General features: G+C 41.3%; 1 protein-coding gene across 1 annotated transcript; it reads right to left on the reverse strand.

Moving 5' to 3' along the window:
• Positions 1-2921: 2921 nt before the first annotated feature.
• Positions 2922-8349, reverse strand: LOC109794084 (ATPase, F0 complex, subunit A protein). The gene has a single exon (XM_083072316.1). The coding sequence runs from the start codon at positions 8291-8293 to the stop codon at positions 7565-7567; it is 729 nt and encodes a 242-aa protein (XP_082928442.1). The 5' UTR covers positions 8294-8349; the 3' UTR covers positions 2922-7564.
• Between the last annotated feature and the right edge of the window lie 8610 nt (positions 8350-16959).

Genomic DNA, 16959 nt, shown 5'->3' on the forward strand with positions numbered 1-16959 from the left:
TGGGATGACCGCCGAGGTACTTACTTGAGCAAGGGGTAAGCCTTCTCTTTTGTACCTTCATTCAAAGCATCGAAAGGCCTTAAGCTACGAAAGAATACGAGAAAACATATTCCCATAGAAAGACCTTGATCAAAGAACGAAGGGAGTGCTTCAATTCCCTTTAGCGGGGTGTAAAGCATTATGATTGTCCTTCTTTTGCAGAAGCTAGCTAGCGAACTCATTCAATACCCTATCTATTGAGCTACCTTTTGTTCAATTGGATACTCCTACTCTGTTAAAGCCTGCCATGGAAGGGAAAGCTTGTCAAATAGACAGCATAAAGGCATTGATGAGCTAAAGGAGCAACCAGAACGGGGAGAACTTTCCTTTGCTTCCAACTTGTTTAAGTCAACTAATGCCATGGGTCATTCCCTTGTTTACGAAACTGGGCTATTCAAAGCATCCAATCCGAATCTGGGATCTTGAGAGATTGAATCATAGCTATGTAAAGTAGCCTTGGGCTGAGACGTGACCTCTTCTCCTCGTTTTCATTGGGTCACTCACTCGCCTACAGGTGAGAGAATAAAGAAGTGTTCACAGCTTATGAAACCATAGCTATTATTGTTCCCATGAAAGCAAGAGTGAAGAGTCGACAAAAGTTCACCACAAAAAGCATAGTCACAAGGGCTGAAAGAAGAGTGATTTGAATTACCCTTGGGTAACTTAACTCGCTTCCTTAACTACCTTTCCAGAGGACCTAGAGTCACTCGCTTCCTTTGTAACAAGAGTCAGAACTCATAGTCATCGCCTTTCCCTTCAAGCAATAGAACAAGTTCCCAGGTACCATTCTTTTGGAGTGCCTCTTTCTCTTCAACCATAGCCCTTCTCCATTTAGGATGAGAAAGGGCCTCCCGTAGACTTTTAGGCTTTTTTTGCAGAAGAAAGAGCAAGAGACCTGTAGGAAGGGAAGGAGAAAGGCCTTCAAAGCTAAGGAAAGAAATGGAGTGATGGGATGAATAGTACAAGAACGTTTCCCTTATCTCAAAGCAATAGAAAGATCCATTTTTGAATCAAAAGAAACAAACAGGAGTAATAGGCAATAACGAAGAAGATTCAATATCCCCAGCCCCATTCTCCAATTGATTAATTGATTGCGCCATAAAGACTAGAGTGCTAGATTGATAGATGGAATGCTAACTCTACTAGGCTGGATTTCTTGCTTCATATAGGCTCTCCTATAGAAGATCGCTTGAAGAGGGCTGTTTGATACAGAAAAGAGGAATACGAAAGAAAAGAAGAAAGAGTGGTTATTGTTATTACGTAGTCTTGTCTTTAAGCTAAAAGCCAGGAACAAGAAGACCGAAAGGCAAGGCCTCTTTAGTACCACCATAAAAAGAATTCTTCTTCGTTAGTAGCTCAAATCCAAGCCTAGCTTTTCTTTCTTGTTGGAATTGTCTCGCATCTGAAAAGAGATAAAAAAGACCGAGGCTGGCATTAGATGCTTGAACATTCTCTTCGTTGAGCTCCTTTCTACAAGAACTTATTTTCATTTCGAGATGCGCCTTATCCGGGATAAGAGTCAGGGGTGTAGCGAGCAACAAATCCTTATGTTCGGGAACAGTCTTCTTTTCTCTTGACACACTACCTACCCCGTCTCTGCCTTCTTTGTGTTAGTGTTCGTTAACTTCCTCCCTCCTTTGGGTGAATGAAGTTGATTGACCTAGCCTACATTCCACATTAGAGTGAGGTCTTGACATCCTTTTCCTGGGTACTATCCCAAAAGGAAGTCACTAGACTAAAAAGGAGAGGTACGAAGTCATACTCTCTTATTTTTACGAGTAGGAGATTCGATATTGGGCTTCTTACGGATGTGGTGTCAGAGGCTAAGACAACCCTCCTTCCCTTCTTGATTCATCCCTATACACAATATCATACCTAGTGAAAGTAAGTCATCAGTCAGTAGTGAGTCGAGCCTATTAGCTATTATAGCCAAGGACCGATCTCTATCTCTTATATTCAAGGCTCTTTTATCAGACTTCAGGCTATCACTCTCTTCCGGGCATTAGCAAGCAATCCAGACATTAGGAGCATTGATATCTGCCGAGCCGATAAGAAAGCTGTCTGGTCCCAAAATCCGATAACAGAAGGATTTTGCTAGTCTCTGAATAGAGAAATAATCAATCTGTGATAAGCATAGCATCATATAGCTATACAAGACAGAAGTAGCTAGTTCAGTAAGCCTACTATACTATGATCAACAGTAGCATAGTATCCATCCAGTTCTGCTATGATATGTATCTTCCTGTAAGAAGCATCAACAAAGGTCTCTTTTCTTTTGGACTTGAACCTCCCCCCTTTCTCTAATAATAAGGTAAGCATTTGTTTATCTAGTAAGTCACTTAGTTTAGTGAACAAAGTCCTTTTTCTAAGAACCATGTTTTGTTGACAAAATAGAAATTCCACACACACACTCCTCTCAGATAAAGTATTTATAGATAAGCTTGGCACCTTACGGCCATGTGCCTAGGATCCCAATCTTATGAGTGCTCTAAGTATTTAGCCCAAATCCTATAGGATTTGAAGATACCCCACACTCAGATTGGTGAATCTATCAAGCACACTCCAAAGTGATCCAACCATTCCGGTCTATAGATTCATTAAGAGAACTTAAACACATGCATGAAGAAGCACATAGACCATAGGGAGGGTGACAATTCATTCATTTCTCACCATTTGTTCCCATTGAACCTAGGAGAATATCACCTGATTGGGTTGCCATAAAGCACAACTAAGGGCTTTTCCCATCCCTCTCGATGTTCTGGTTTTTTTCCTTGCCAAGGCCTTTCTTTTGACAGCCAGAGCTCATATATGCAAAGAGCTAACAGATTCAAGTTGGTAAGGAAAGATAAGAGGTGATTAGAGAGATCACAAGCCTATTCCACTTACCGACAAAAGTCTAAAAATAGAATTAATAGGAATATAAGATGAGGGTCAGAGGGTAGTACACTGTCTGGATTAAGAGTGCCTGAACAGGCATAGACTACCGTACTTTCCCGCTTTCCCACATTACCCTCAGCATCAATAAAATCATTCCTTTCCTTTTACTTCTACGTGAGAATCTTCCTTACCCACTGCCCTAGCTTCGTAGTCTAGGTGTGTCTATACGGAGTGATTAAGCCCCTTGTTGATCTTCAATCTATCTGTTATCCTTGGGAGGTGAAACCACACTATACTGGACTTCATTAGGGCTATTTAGATATAAGACGAATCCATCTTCAAACCACTTATTAGGATGAAAGCAAACAACTAAGGAAAGAAATTCCTCTACTGGGATTGACTCACTTATCAGAGCTTGGAAACAGACTATGCACTTAGAAGCCCTACTCCATTGTGGTTGCTTGCCTTCATAACAGTAGGTTTGGTCAGCAGAGGGCTCTCTAGGGAGAGACTTTTGTTGCAAATCAAAGATCTCATACTACGATAAGAGATACTATAAAAAGGCCTTCGTATCCTATGCTTGGCCGTAGTTTCCCGGGCTGGAGTTTGCTTGGCTTGTTCTGGAGTTTGATCTATTTTTGGCTTATCTTTTTCTTACATTGATGCTTCCAAAGAGCCTTCGCCTTCTCCGCTCCTAGTTGGGTATCTCCGAGGACTTGAGCTAAGGTATTGTTTACTGAACGTCCCATACTTGACCTATCGCTCCATTCGGTGAAGTACCCCCTTACATTTCTTTATCTTTCTAGAGGTAAGAGGAATCAACCCGAAATGCGTGAACCAGTGCCCTTTTCTAAGACTCTTCTATATTAAATCTATTACAGGATTCAATCCTTCACACTTATGCGTGGTTGGAACATTTTTTGGTCATTAGTGGTTGATTGGATCAAACTTCCAATTATTGAAAGAAAGAGATAAGGTCTGATTCTAAGTTAGAGTTCGAACTGGTGCTTACACCGAAGCCCTTGCCCTTGCCAACAAGTGACGAACTACAAGTAAAGATAGAGTCCCCATAAAACTTTATGAAGATGAGATTCGCTTTAGCTGGGTCTTGTAGATGGAAGACATACCAGTATGCGGAAGAGGTAGAGGGACTGGCTTACTAGGTCGAAGCGACAAGCCTTAGTCAAAGAGTCTGTTTTGATATGAACCTCGATCTCTATAGTTTACTTACTCATCACAATACAAAAGATAAATCTCCTATATAAATAATAACTATTCGTAACAACATCCGGGGACCACATCATTTATGTACGCTCTCGGCCAAGAAGGGCAACTACCTATCGCAAGATACCTCAAGCGAGGGGTAGGTGGTAGCTTGGCTTAGCCTTACCCCAACCCTACCGAATTTCAGTCTCATTTTTGTAGGGTCCGGGTAGGTGCAGGAAGTCGGAGAGAGAAGTACTGATTTATATAGGGCGCAAGTCCTTGTAGAATTGGTTTGTTTTCGCGGCAGCAGCGTGAAGGGATATTACCTTATTAAATTAAGAGCAATTTCTCCCCTTCTTTCATATAGCCTATCTGGACTATAAAAACCTATGCCTCTCTAACCGACATTTGTCCTTTAGTCCTTCGGGGAGGCTATTTGTTCGTCTTGGAGAGAGCGCTCGACCATCGCCATACTTCTTAGACTGAGTAAACGCGCTTATTTACTGTGTGTCTATCTGTTATCTAGGAACCTGAGATTCAACTTTCACATTTATTTATAACTTTCGCTTCTGAGGTAGAAAAATATTCCATCTGGATTTTTGACGGCAATGACTAAGTATAGTCCCATCTTCAACATTCGGAATGGTGATCTTGGCCCGACCCTTTTTCTTATAAGGTACTTTTGCTACAGCAGAGGGCAGTTTCCAAGAGTGGAGTTCACGTGTCCTAAAGGGAAGAGCTCTTGAGCTCCCTCTCCCTCTATTTTAAGACAGAATTTGAGCTTGAGCGGGGAGGGCGAGATGACAAGGGAATCGGCCAAAGGCATCTATCATCTCATCGGAGAAGCGGTCCTAATCTAATAAAGGGTTGCCTTGCCTTAACAAAATGAGTGAAATGTAAATGGCAATCCCCGGTGCCAAGAAAGTCACCTTTATACTGCTCAATCTAATCCTGCCTAGCATATGCTGGCATGGCAACAAACTCCGCCCTATTCTCATATTCTAGCTATGCAAGAAGCTTGCAATCCTTGAAAAATCCCAACCCGCACATTGCTCTATGAACTGCACCTGCCTTCGGTCTTAGTTCGTAATGAAAAAATTTCTTCTTTGAAGGAAGAAAGCTTTGGAACTGATTCACTAACTTCACCACCAGCAGCGGATAGGACCAGAGCTTCTATTTACTCAACAGCTCTTACTGTAACAGAAAAGATTGGCACCGGTTCGTTATTCAACAGCAGATAGGCTTAGAGCCAGTAGTTGCCCTTGGATTATTCAAATGTCATTGCAGATGATCTTCTCGGGCTGTTATATCCCCCAAAGGGTCCGAAGGATAGAAAGTACTGCTTATTCTAATTTGTATCTTAAGTCTTTCCAGTTCCTATTCAAGTGAACGGGGCATCTTTGCATTCTTTCTAGCTACACGAATAGGAAAAGTTTAAGTTGTTATCGGAGCTGGTAATCTCTCCTGCCCTGCTTGTTGAGACTCCTCTCCATCCTATCTGCTCTTGTCCTAATGTTGAAAATATGATTCTAATGGGATAAAAATAAAAAAAAATAATAAATAGGATGCTTAATCCAATAAAATAATATAGATAAAACATACCCCTACTACTCGTAAAAAACTATGTCACTTCCTTCCCCAGCGTTTAGTGGAACGTGAGGCAATCTCGCCTTTATGCTATAGGCAGTGGAGACCTGCTCTTATACTCAGTATAAGTAAGGTTCTCCTTTGATAGTCAAAAGATAAGTCTGAGTTCCCCTCTCTTTTCTCGTGGAAGAAGAGTCAGATATAAGGATACCTTCTAGATTGAAGAAACGCACTCCCATCCAACCTTATTCTATTCCGGTTAAGCCTTATTAGTACGCCTGGGAGCTGTGTTCTTCTTGCCACTACTGAGATTGAATGACCTGTTTGAGAGGATAGCTAGCCAAACTATCTATCACTGACTAAAATCCCGAGCTTTGAAAGAATTTATATCATGATTGACTACTATATGTATGAAAGTGCTCGACCTATAAACTTTACCTACCTACCGTAGATAGATGTGATGATTTATGGCCCTCGAGAATGATGTCGCTAACCTGTTAGGGGGCCCAGGGTGTACCATGAGTTGATGTGTAGAGATAGGACTAGTCAAGCTATTCTATCCTTCTCGGGGTTATTTGCGAAGCTAGTTCCCGAGTTCTTATAAATATAAGAAAAGCATATTAGTGTAGAACTGCCCAATCCATCATATGTAAGCACCTACCTGTCCTTCTCAGCCCATAGAACTCACTTATAGAAGAGCTTAGCTACAAATCTTACTTGAATAAGAAGGGCTCCAACTCTTCTAGCATGTCTTTTCTTTCCCGTCCAAGACCATATAAATAATAATAGAAAAAGGAATAGATCCCCGTTTTTCCTTCCCTGAGGTGAGAGCTTTCTTTACCGAGAACTAGGCTTTTGCTTCATTAGATTCTTTATACATACCCCTTATGTCACTGAATTGGATTCCTTGCCTTGGGGGATACACCTTCTTTACGAAAAAGATTCTTCTTTCTTTTATTTCTTTTTTTTTTAGAGTCTAAGACAGATTTTTTTAGATGTGTGGTACCAATTGTTTTGATTTAGCACCATCAGATGTCTCCTCTACAGTACTGGATAAAGGGACATCCAATTTTTCGTCTCAAAAACCAATCCAACGAAAACATCCGAAGGGGCGCCTACCGACGACTATAGTTTTTCTTTCTTCTAGTTGTAGTGCTAGATTTGTTTCCTATTTACGGATAGAATTCGTATTCCTTTTTATCTTTTTGATAATAACCCCCTATTTATGGGTCTTTTTTGGCTATCATTTTCTCTCGGCCTCCAGTCTGACTATGATAGATAAGGGGGAATCAAATAATGGAACAGAGGTTGTACCTCTCTTCAACCACTCCTGTCCTGGAGCAAGCTTAGCCAGAGCCATCCCATCCTTGTGGCAGGAGCCCTATAGGTCACTTGAAAGCTGACTACTTGTAGTGTAATTTCATATAACAAAGGCCCATGAAAAAAAATAACGATTGGGGACTTCTTAAGTGGTACCTTCCCTCTCCAGAACGATTTTTCCCATTTCTTCCTCTCAGACCATGACCGGAATGCTGATTGCTATTGGCTTTGGCTGGATGTGTTCATCGTCACTGGCATCATGTGGTTTACGTCACTAAATCCTTCTTTTTCTTTGACTTTTTAGTACTTTAACTAGATTTCTTAAAAATAACGCATAAGATGAGTTGACTAGCTTGAAGCCAAGGAAATGTAAATTGGTTACAAAAGCATTCCCCGCAAGAAAGAATCGGCTCTTACCCTATCGTCGCAGGAAACTCTCTCTGGTCAATCAAGCTACTCTCGGTTGAGGTTATCGCTCCTTCATCTCGTAAACTCGATAGCTCGAGAAACTTTGCTTTTGTTCAATTATAAATAACTATCCTGTTTGATGGAGATTTGTAGCATCATTCAAGTAAATACAGATTGAGATCGTAGAAACATGAGCTTGTGATATAGCTACACCTAATTCTGGACCGGTTAATGCAAGAACTATAAATAAAGGACCAAGATCTCCTATGAAATAGAAAAGATCATTCATACATAGCATAATCCAAGCGGACCCACTTAAAATCTTTACTGAACTATGACCGGCCATCATATTAGCAAATAAACGTATTCCTGAGCTTAATGCACGAAAACAATGAGGGATTAGCTCAAGGAGTACTATAAAAGGTGCTAAAGACAGTGGGACTCCTGCGGGTAATGAGAAGCTTAAAAAATGAAGCCCATTTCTTTGAAATCCCACTATAGTAATGCCAATAAAAATAGAAAATGAGAGACCCAAAGTAATGAGAAAATGACTTGTAACTGTGAAGCTATAAGGTATCATACCCTGGGGATTACAAAATAACAAAAAAGTAAAAGTTACCGAGATGCAAGGGAAAAACCCTTGTTTCACATTTTCGGAAAGACCACCTATTTGTTCGTTTACCAGGTTCAGCACGAAATCATAAATAAGCTCTACTGAGGATTGCCAAGCATTGGGTACTAACTTTCCTCCTCCTTTTTTAGTAACAAAATGAACCAGTAGTAAGACCAAACTGAGAGTGAGCAACATAAACAATGAGGGATTTGTGAATGAGAAATACAAGTCACCTATCTGCATATCAATCAATGGGATTATCTCAAATTGATCAAGAGGGCTTGATAAGGAGTCCCCTCCATCACAAGGAGCAATCGTGAGGAATAGCCATTCTAATTTCACTTACTTTCGTTCATTTTTTAACTGCTCCCCCTAACAAGAGGAAAGACTTGTTTGTTGGAAATCGCTGGTTGGGTTTACCAATCAAGAAAGACATGTGGGATTGGGGGACATCTATAACTAAGTAAAGACTGACTACAATTAAATAAATCACTACACACTGTCTATCTATCTGTTTCCATTTAATCAAAGAAAGTTCCATTCGATCTTAGCGGATTGACCAACTGTCTTTCCGGCCCCCTTTCGGTGCACTTATTGGAGAGCTCTTTGGGCTTGTCAGTTTCTCAATCGCTAGATAGAAACAGTCTGAGATGTGATGTTCTGATTACTGTTATTTATGTAATTTTCAATGCTTGTTCTCATTCCTACTTGTTTCTTTCTTGGTCACTGAACTGGTCTTTTAGAGAGGGAAGATGATGTTCTTAGCTCGAGAGATAGCCCTTGCCAACGTTCAGCCCTCTCCCTATGGTCGAGCAACTACGTACCTTTCTTTTCTAAACCTCATGTGGGAGAGGTACGATGTTACTACTTGACCTATAACCAGCTCTCCTTGGGAAAGAAAAGAGCTTGATATACGAAACATGTCGGAGAAGGCATCTTTTACTAAAGAAAATCTCATTTGCCAACATTCCCTTGGGTATTCCCCGTTAGAGGCCTTAACAACGAAATGAAAGGGTTTGGAGCAACTCATTCGCTTACAGAGAACTCAGCTAAAGAAGAAAAGGTAGAAAGAAAGAAATCTACAAGTTACATCGAACTGTCCTCCGTATGCTTTTATTAATCTTTCCCGTAGGAGAGTCACAGATGAGGAAATTGCATAGGTGACCGGGGAACAGTTGAAATGCCTTATTTTATTTCCTAGAAATGGAGTTCTGAGTTCCGCTGACGCTTGCAACTAAAATAGACTCAAAAGCAAATCCTCCCTATGAACAGGAGGCAAGATTTCCGCAGCTCCGAACTTTGACCACGAAATAGAGAACAAGGCTGAAAAGAAGCTTTCTTCACTTTAACACTCCTAGTGTGAATGGATGTGTAGTTTGAAAGTATTTCCACCTGAACTAGGGTCGTGCTGAACCTTTTTCTAGCTGACGTTCCTTTGTGGGAGGTCCACATGGACTTGGAATGAGGAAGTAAAGCATCGAATGGAATGTGTTCAGAATGGATTTCAAGATGAGGAATAGCAAAAAAAAAAAGAGGAAGCGTCCGGCATTAGAGATGGCTTCAGACTCGACCTGAAAGGTGCCAATTACATCTATTAGACCAGACAGAAATACAAGCTTTCTTGTAGCATGCATGGGTTCGACGTATTCTTTTGCTTGAATTTGACTAGATCTCTTCCCGCCTAGGAGTTCTCACTGGTAGGCTACCGGGGAAACTACGTGGAGCCGCTGGTGGTTCTTTGTCTCTTTGGCCCTTAGTTGGCACCCTAGTCGACCTCTTCTCTTTATCCATTCCACATTCCACTTTCTGTAAACCCCTGACTCTGTGTCTCGCGCTTTTCAGCCTAAATTCGATTCTCGTAATTTTTCTATGATATGAAACTACATACATCAATTAAGACTATAGTATAGTAATCAAAGATAAGATAGAGTCTTACTTACTAGTAGCCCTTTCGGGGACTCTTGGGTGAGACTGGAAAGCAAGACTGATTATACCCTTCCCTTCATGCCCCTCACCCGAGGTCACTAGTTGTCCATTCAACCCGATCAGGGAATAAGCCAAAGGACAGCCAAGATCATCCTTCCGAGGGTTAGGTTCAAGGGTTGATTCGAAGACGCATCTCCAGAAGCTAACAAATAAAGAAAGCTTTTGGCCTCCTTGCCTCTGTATGAGCCTTTTAGCTAATATGCTCAGAAAGTAATGGTTCCTTGCTTGTGGAGTTACTTCTTGGATTGAGGGAGTACGGAACCAAGCTCGATGTTCTCTCCCATTAAGTTAAGCAATTTCGAAATTAATTCAAGGCTTTCTTTTAGAGCAATGAAGCTGAAAGATGAATTGAGAAGATCCAGAGCGAACTAATGAGTTTGAGTTCATGAGGTTTAGAAGCTAAATTTCACGAGCATTAGAGTAGCTAGGATTTGATACGAGTGAGACAAAGACTCGATGGTTCTTACAGTCCAATCTCGAAAAATAACATAAATTGGACAGTAACGAATACGAATTCATTCAATTCGAAATTCTTTGTCTCTCGACTTATAATTTTAAGGTTTTTATTCCATTGTTGAAAATCAAAGTTGTGTAACGCATATAGAATGAAAGCTGTAGTATCTTCAGAAGACTGAATAACAATGTTAGGTGGGGGGTAGCGGCAGTCCCTTATTAATCAATTCGAGTTTCCGCCTAATTGATTCAGCCGTGATCTCCAGCGAGGCGGATTGCCCAACTATAGGAGCTGGGGGCAGTGGATAAAGCCTGAGAGGCAACCTGAGTCGACAAGGGAACCACAGGCTAATTGGTTGCAAAAGAAACATCTTTCACCGGAGCAGGTAGGGGCAGAGATGCAACTGCATCCATAGGAAGGCTCCGAGATAGAATAGTAAGTAGGCGTAGATGAAGGCTGACAGCCGGCTAAGAAGTCCACCATACTGCTTAAAGCTTGATTAGCATCATCAATATCTAAATCATTCGAGTCAATAACTGAATCCGATTGCAAACAGGAAAATGGATTGTGATGAGTAATTGGAGCCTCAGAGCTCTCCAACACTTTTAGTGATCTTTAGGGAAAATAATATAACTTATCTAATCTCGATTGATTTTCTTCAATGAAACCGAAAGAAAAAGGGAATACGAGAAGAAGAAGCCGTAATACTACAAGGAAAATCCAGTTGGGGTGCTAGTTAGTTTTTCTAATATACCCTCTGAGTCTCAAGAGTCAGTCACAGCTTCTGTTTATTGAGTGGAAGTGGGCGTTCACGGGTTTCCAAGCCCCTACTTTCTGTTTCTAATACTAGGGAATTCAAGCCCTTTTTTCCTGGTATGATTCTCAACTAAAAAGACTTGAAATCTACCTGGCATGGTATAATATACTCATTGAGGCTTCTCATAGGCTAAAGACTGATCATAGGCATAGATCTAGCTCAAAACCATCGAGCCTGAACTTTCCGAGTCATATAGGAAGAAATCTATTTCCACTCTATCTATAGCTATAGCTTGTCCGTCCCATCCAAGGAATAGGGCATCTCTCCTTTGTTTGCTTGATGTGAGTTAAGTGCATTGCTTTCAGGAGATGATTGCCTCTTCCCAAAGTAGAATGTATGAAGCCTTTCTATGACTAACGTTAGGGCGACCGGTAACTGCCTGGAATGGAACTGGAAAAGAAATACATGTATCCATTAGTTATCCCTCAGGGACAAAAACATATTCACCAGATGACCTATCCAAGAAAGACAAGGAATCTCTTATATAGACAGGCTCCCCGGGGCCATCGAAAGCAACTCCAACTAGATCGAAGAGATAACCAAGGGAAGATGAACTGGCTTCTAAGGAACCCGCCCTTCCCCCTCTCCCTTTTCTTTTCGTTCTTTATATCATAAGCGAGCAGCTACGCACCTGCCTGTTGGCTTACTTGATACAACTTGAGATACTCCTTCAAACGGGCTTGCCTTGGCACAGCTCTAAAGGCTTTCGCTTTCCTCCCTAACTTGACTTAACTCCCCTTTTCCCGCTGCTTTCAAATGTAACTTGACTTTTCTTTCTAAATAGAAATCCATCTGGAACTATCTTACTAGCTAGCTAGTGCTTTTTTTTCAATACTCCTTCTTGTCCTGCACTCTCTAAATGGGACAGCAAGCATATGCTAAAAGGAAACAAAAAAAGACAGATTCTATCTCTTATGGCCTTCCCGGGAATCCACAAGGGGAGACAGATAGGAAACTAGATCCCTAACAGGCCCGGAAGAGGCTATTCAGAGTGCTTTACAAAGCCAGGTACGACTTCCAATTAGGTGGGCAAAGACTCAAGGCTACTACTGCTTATCCGTAAATAACCACTGTTACCGAGATAGAAAAAACTCCTAAAAGAGGAACCCTAGTAGGGTCCTTTGCCTACATTGCGAATACTATACCAGGAAAGGTACTACATGTAAGGAAACTCCACTGCCTACAAGGGTGATGGAACTAGTTGAAGTAGATTGAGATTTCTTCAATAGCTCCATGCTTAGGACCGAATATGCTCTTGAGATAAACCTTCAAGGACTCTTTGAAGCTCCATGAAGCAACTCCAATGGAGAAGAAGTCTTGCTAGAGGTTCGGTTACTTCTCTTGGATGGAGAAGCTTGAAGAACCTAGGCTTAGGTTTGAAGAACTTTGGAGAATTTCTTAGAGTAGAAATTCTTCACGGTTTTGGACTCTTGAGTTGAGAGAAAAATCTGAAGATTGATTCTCATTTATGTCAAAAGTGAGTACAAGTGTAGGAAAATCAAATATATAGGAGAGGGTAGCTTGTAGGAGAAGTTATCCCTAACCATGGTTCACTAGGAACCATGGTAGGGTAAACTTTAACTCCTAGGGTTTAGGTGGCTTGTGGGAGAAGCCAACCTTGACCATGGTTCACTTAAGAACCAAGGTTAGGTTGCCTAAACCGTCCAAGGTTTAAGAAGCTTGCAAAGCAAGCTTCAAACCTTGGAGAGTAACAAGTCAATTCGGCCAAAGGAACAAGGATGGAGCTAGGCGGCCTTGGATTCAATTTGCTCCTTGATTTAATTCAAAAATGTTGGATTTGGTTTAGTTAGGTTCATCATATGATGATGAATCCTAGATAAATCAAATCTATGAAAAATTAGGAGCAAAATGAGTCCAATATGCAAAATTTTGCCTAGGCCCAGTTCTGGCCCAATTACTTGTTACACCCACAAGCATTGCTAAATGTCACCCCCTTTTTCCTACTGAAAAACTATAAAATGAATGTATCATCTAGGGAGGTTAAATGGAGTTAAACTCTCCAAGTAACCTACCTCAAAATCAATATACAAATACTAGGAAAAAGCAAGTAAAGTGCCTTACAAATACAAAGGCAAAAATAACCTATACAAGAGACTATTTGAAAACTATACAATATATACAAGTAGAACTAGGCCTTCTCTTCATGATAGAGCATTCCAAGTGAAGATTACCTTGGGCCTGACAAGCCCATTAGTCTTCTCAAGATCCAGCTCTTCCTGTATCCTCCTAGCCATAGCTCTGGTCATTGGGCCCTTGGCCCATGGTCTATCAAAGGGGCTTCAAACTTCTAACCAAGAATGGATGCAAATGCGGATATCCCTTTTTTCCTTATTTCAGGATTATAGAGCGAAGGACTATAAAGTACAAAGTCAATAATATGCATGCTTCTCGATGTATCTACTAGGTACAGTTAGGTAAAGAAAGAGAGTTAGTCCAACAATAAATCTATCAATTATCCTTATACCTTCCATATACTTTTACTCTAGCCTGGCCGAGCTCTTGATCTATATGAAAGCGTATTGCGTAAAGTTAAAAAGATAGTCTTGGAAATCAGATTGGACTTTCACTTTCACTTGCCTGGCATTCCTTCTTTTTCGAGCTTTCTCCTCCCTTCTCTTTTTATTTCTGGTTAAAGACATTTTGATAGAGAAGGTTTTGGCTATAATCCTTATTGGAAAAAAGACATGATAGATTTCTCTTTTTTTGCTTGAAAAGCTTGAAAATGGTTCAGCCCGTAGAGCTCGTTTGATGCATATCCAGAGACGGAGGTAGCCTTCATTGATGGATAATATACTACCCGTATTTCATTTCCCCTTTTCGATAACACCCTAAAAAGGAATCAAATCCTACTCTTCCTAAATTGGCGGTACTTCTCCCCTCACCTTAGACGGGTATAGGAAATAACTCGAACGAAAGTACGAAGGTAGCTATACTTCATATAGCTCGGGATCGGGATAGACCCCCTCTAGTGAAAGGGTAGAGAGGGAAAATCTAGGTATAAGTCGGTAACAGCCGAGGAGAGAGACTAACTATTGTAGCAAGCAGTACTAGTCACTTCATATCCATTAGCTTGAAAGGCACTAATAAAATAAGAAGTGCTTACCTCATTCTATCAAAGAGCAGATACGCATTCGGTTAGCTTTCTTATATTATAACAGCGGTCACATATGATTTAATACTTACGATTATAGTTTCACTCAGACGACCTTGCATGCGAGGATCTGAAAAGAACGATTAGGGTTATCTTCCTTCCGACCCCCAAGCACGCTTCCTTCTATAGATGGGATGGGTTGAAAGCTACTTCATTATCAAGATAAGACAAACAGCAACAGAACAGCCCAGCTAAACTTCTTTTGTCAAATAGCGCGTTGAACGAAATATGCTGATGGATTATTTTGACTCTATAGGAGGCTCGATTCTCGTCAATCTGTACATGCTGGCCGAGCAAAATATGCAAGCATTTGAGGACTAAAACCTCCATTTAGGGACCGAGGGCTGTGAAGCATACTGGGAATGAGGTAAGGACCTCTTCTCTCTAACGTAGCCAAAGTGAAACCCATTCGACCTCGGTCGAGATCTAAGCCAGTCTATAGCGCAGGTGCTGCAGTGAAAGATTCTGCCTAGATGCCTTGAAGATAGAGCAAAAAGACTCAAGGTCCAGGGCTCCAGTCAAAATTTCCCTTCCCCCCTTTGAAGAAAGCCCTGATCGTAGACCATCCTTTGCCATTCTTTTTTCCAATGAGTAGTCCGACCGATGAACCTTGGGAGCATCCCAGGCAAGATCTATGGCTTCAGCTGCGGCATAGAGCTCAACTCAACCTCGAGAAATGCCTATAAAAGAAGGAAAGGAACTTGATATTCCTGGAATGAAAGACAGAGATAAGAAGGAATTGGAAGTGGTACCGCTTTGCCTTTTTCAAAGCCTTTGCTTCGCTTGCTTCCTTACATGGACAGCTACCAAGCCTTACCTCTTGAGTTTCCTTGGGGATTCCACTAAAAAACCAGGGGCGTAGGATACCCAAAAAACAAATAAAAAAGAAAAATACGTAGCCAACCTATATGAATCTGGTCTCTCAGTGACTTCCTTCGTATAAGTTGGTAAGGCGGATACAGAGGCCATTCCCTAGCATGACTTTTTTTCAATCAAAGATAGCAACTAAAAAGAGCGCATCTACAAGAGTCAAGTAGAGAAAATCACTAACCTAAGTGGATAAGGGAGGATTACAATAGCATGTAAATGGTCAGATCTGAACAGTGGAATGCGGACTCGGTGATTAGACAGAGAGATTCCTCTTACAACGGTTTAGGCTCCGTCTTCTATTATATATGTGACCGTCAAGGGCCTCACTAGCCATTTCATTTCATTTAGTCCATGCCAAGAAAGAAAGAAAGTAGAGCGAGAAGAGGGACGAAGGTAGCTGGAAGACTCAACAAGATATGTACGATTCAATGAGGCTACAACCATAAAAGCAGTCCCTGGCTATACGACAACACTAGTAGGCCTACGTTATGCTTACGTTATGGTTAATACATGAACTGATATACCGGCGTCCACATTCAATCTCTTTAGAAGACTTGCAAGAATGAAATTGAACGAATATCAGACTTAGAGATTTCAACTTCTCAAACAGGATACCCTCGATCTCCTAAACTGACAGAGCACCACAAAACTCTTCACCTCTTGGGAAAAGCGACCGGGATGTCGCTGATGCGGTGCGTTGCCGGGCTTTCTATTTTAAATAAGAAGGTACAGAAGGCACAAACTTCCATGTTGGGATAAAGCATAATCCCTGTTTGAAAGGAATCGTCGCCATATCAGGGACATACCGATCAAACAATGCTTTAGCGCAGCTAGTTAATCTTTCTGCTACTGCCAAAGCAGAGAAGTAATCGGTAGGAGTCACAACGATTTCCAGGGTTTTCCTTGTTACTTTCGGTGCCAAAGGTATTCACTTTGACACAGAAAAGAAGTTCATATATAACTGAATAACAACAGTATCCCCCTCCCGAATCTTATGTCGATGAAACGACGGTATGATCCGAGGAAGCCCTCCACGGGTAAGGGATACGGATACAGAAAGATCAAAGGGGGTGGTATCCTCCCCTACTATTCGCTGAAGACACACTCGACATTGCTTAAAATACAAAGCAAGGAAAAGGGATCCCGAGCGAGAAGGAAATAATAATTTATTTATCATATTGTCCAACAAGACCATCAACTGTGCATTCTATTCTTTCTTCTGGAAACGACTAAAAAGAGCAGGAGCAGGGCTTGTCCGGGGCAAGGGATGCGGGTATGTCATAAAGATGAAGCTTGAAAGCGGGGGAGTTCAGAAAGCGATTCAGAAACAACCATTCTGAAGGGTATGTGAAATAGTAGGCGATGGGCCAGCAGAGTACTAGAATAGGTGATTTTGTTACCAAAAGATATTAGTAGTTTAGTAATCGGAGTAGATGATAGACCAGAGCGGACCGGAGAGCGAACCTTAGATGGTAAGGGAGAATAGAGGATAACAAGCCAGAAAAGTTCCACCAGGGAATCTTCTAAGGAAAGTTGTTACTCAATGGACAGGCTTGGTTTTGATGTCGATGGAAGGCTTTCTTGCCCTTGCTTTCTTTCCTAGTCCTGAG

The sequence above is a fragment of the Cajanus cajan genome, chromosome 4, assembly GCF_000230855.2.
Source record: "Cajanus cajan strain Asha chromosome 4, NIPB_CcT2T_4, whole genome shotgun sequence".
In the NCBI taxonomy this organism is placed as follows: domain Eukaryota; kingdom Viridiplantae; phylum Streptophyta; class Magnoliopsida; order Fabales; family Fabaceae; genus Cajanus; species Cajanus cajan.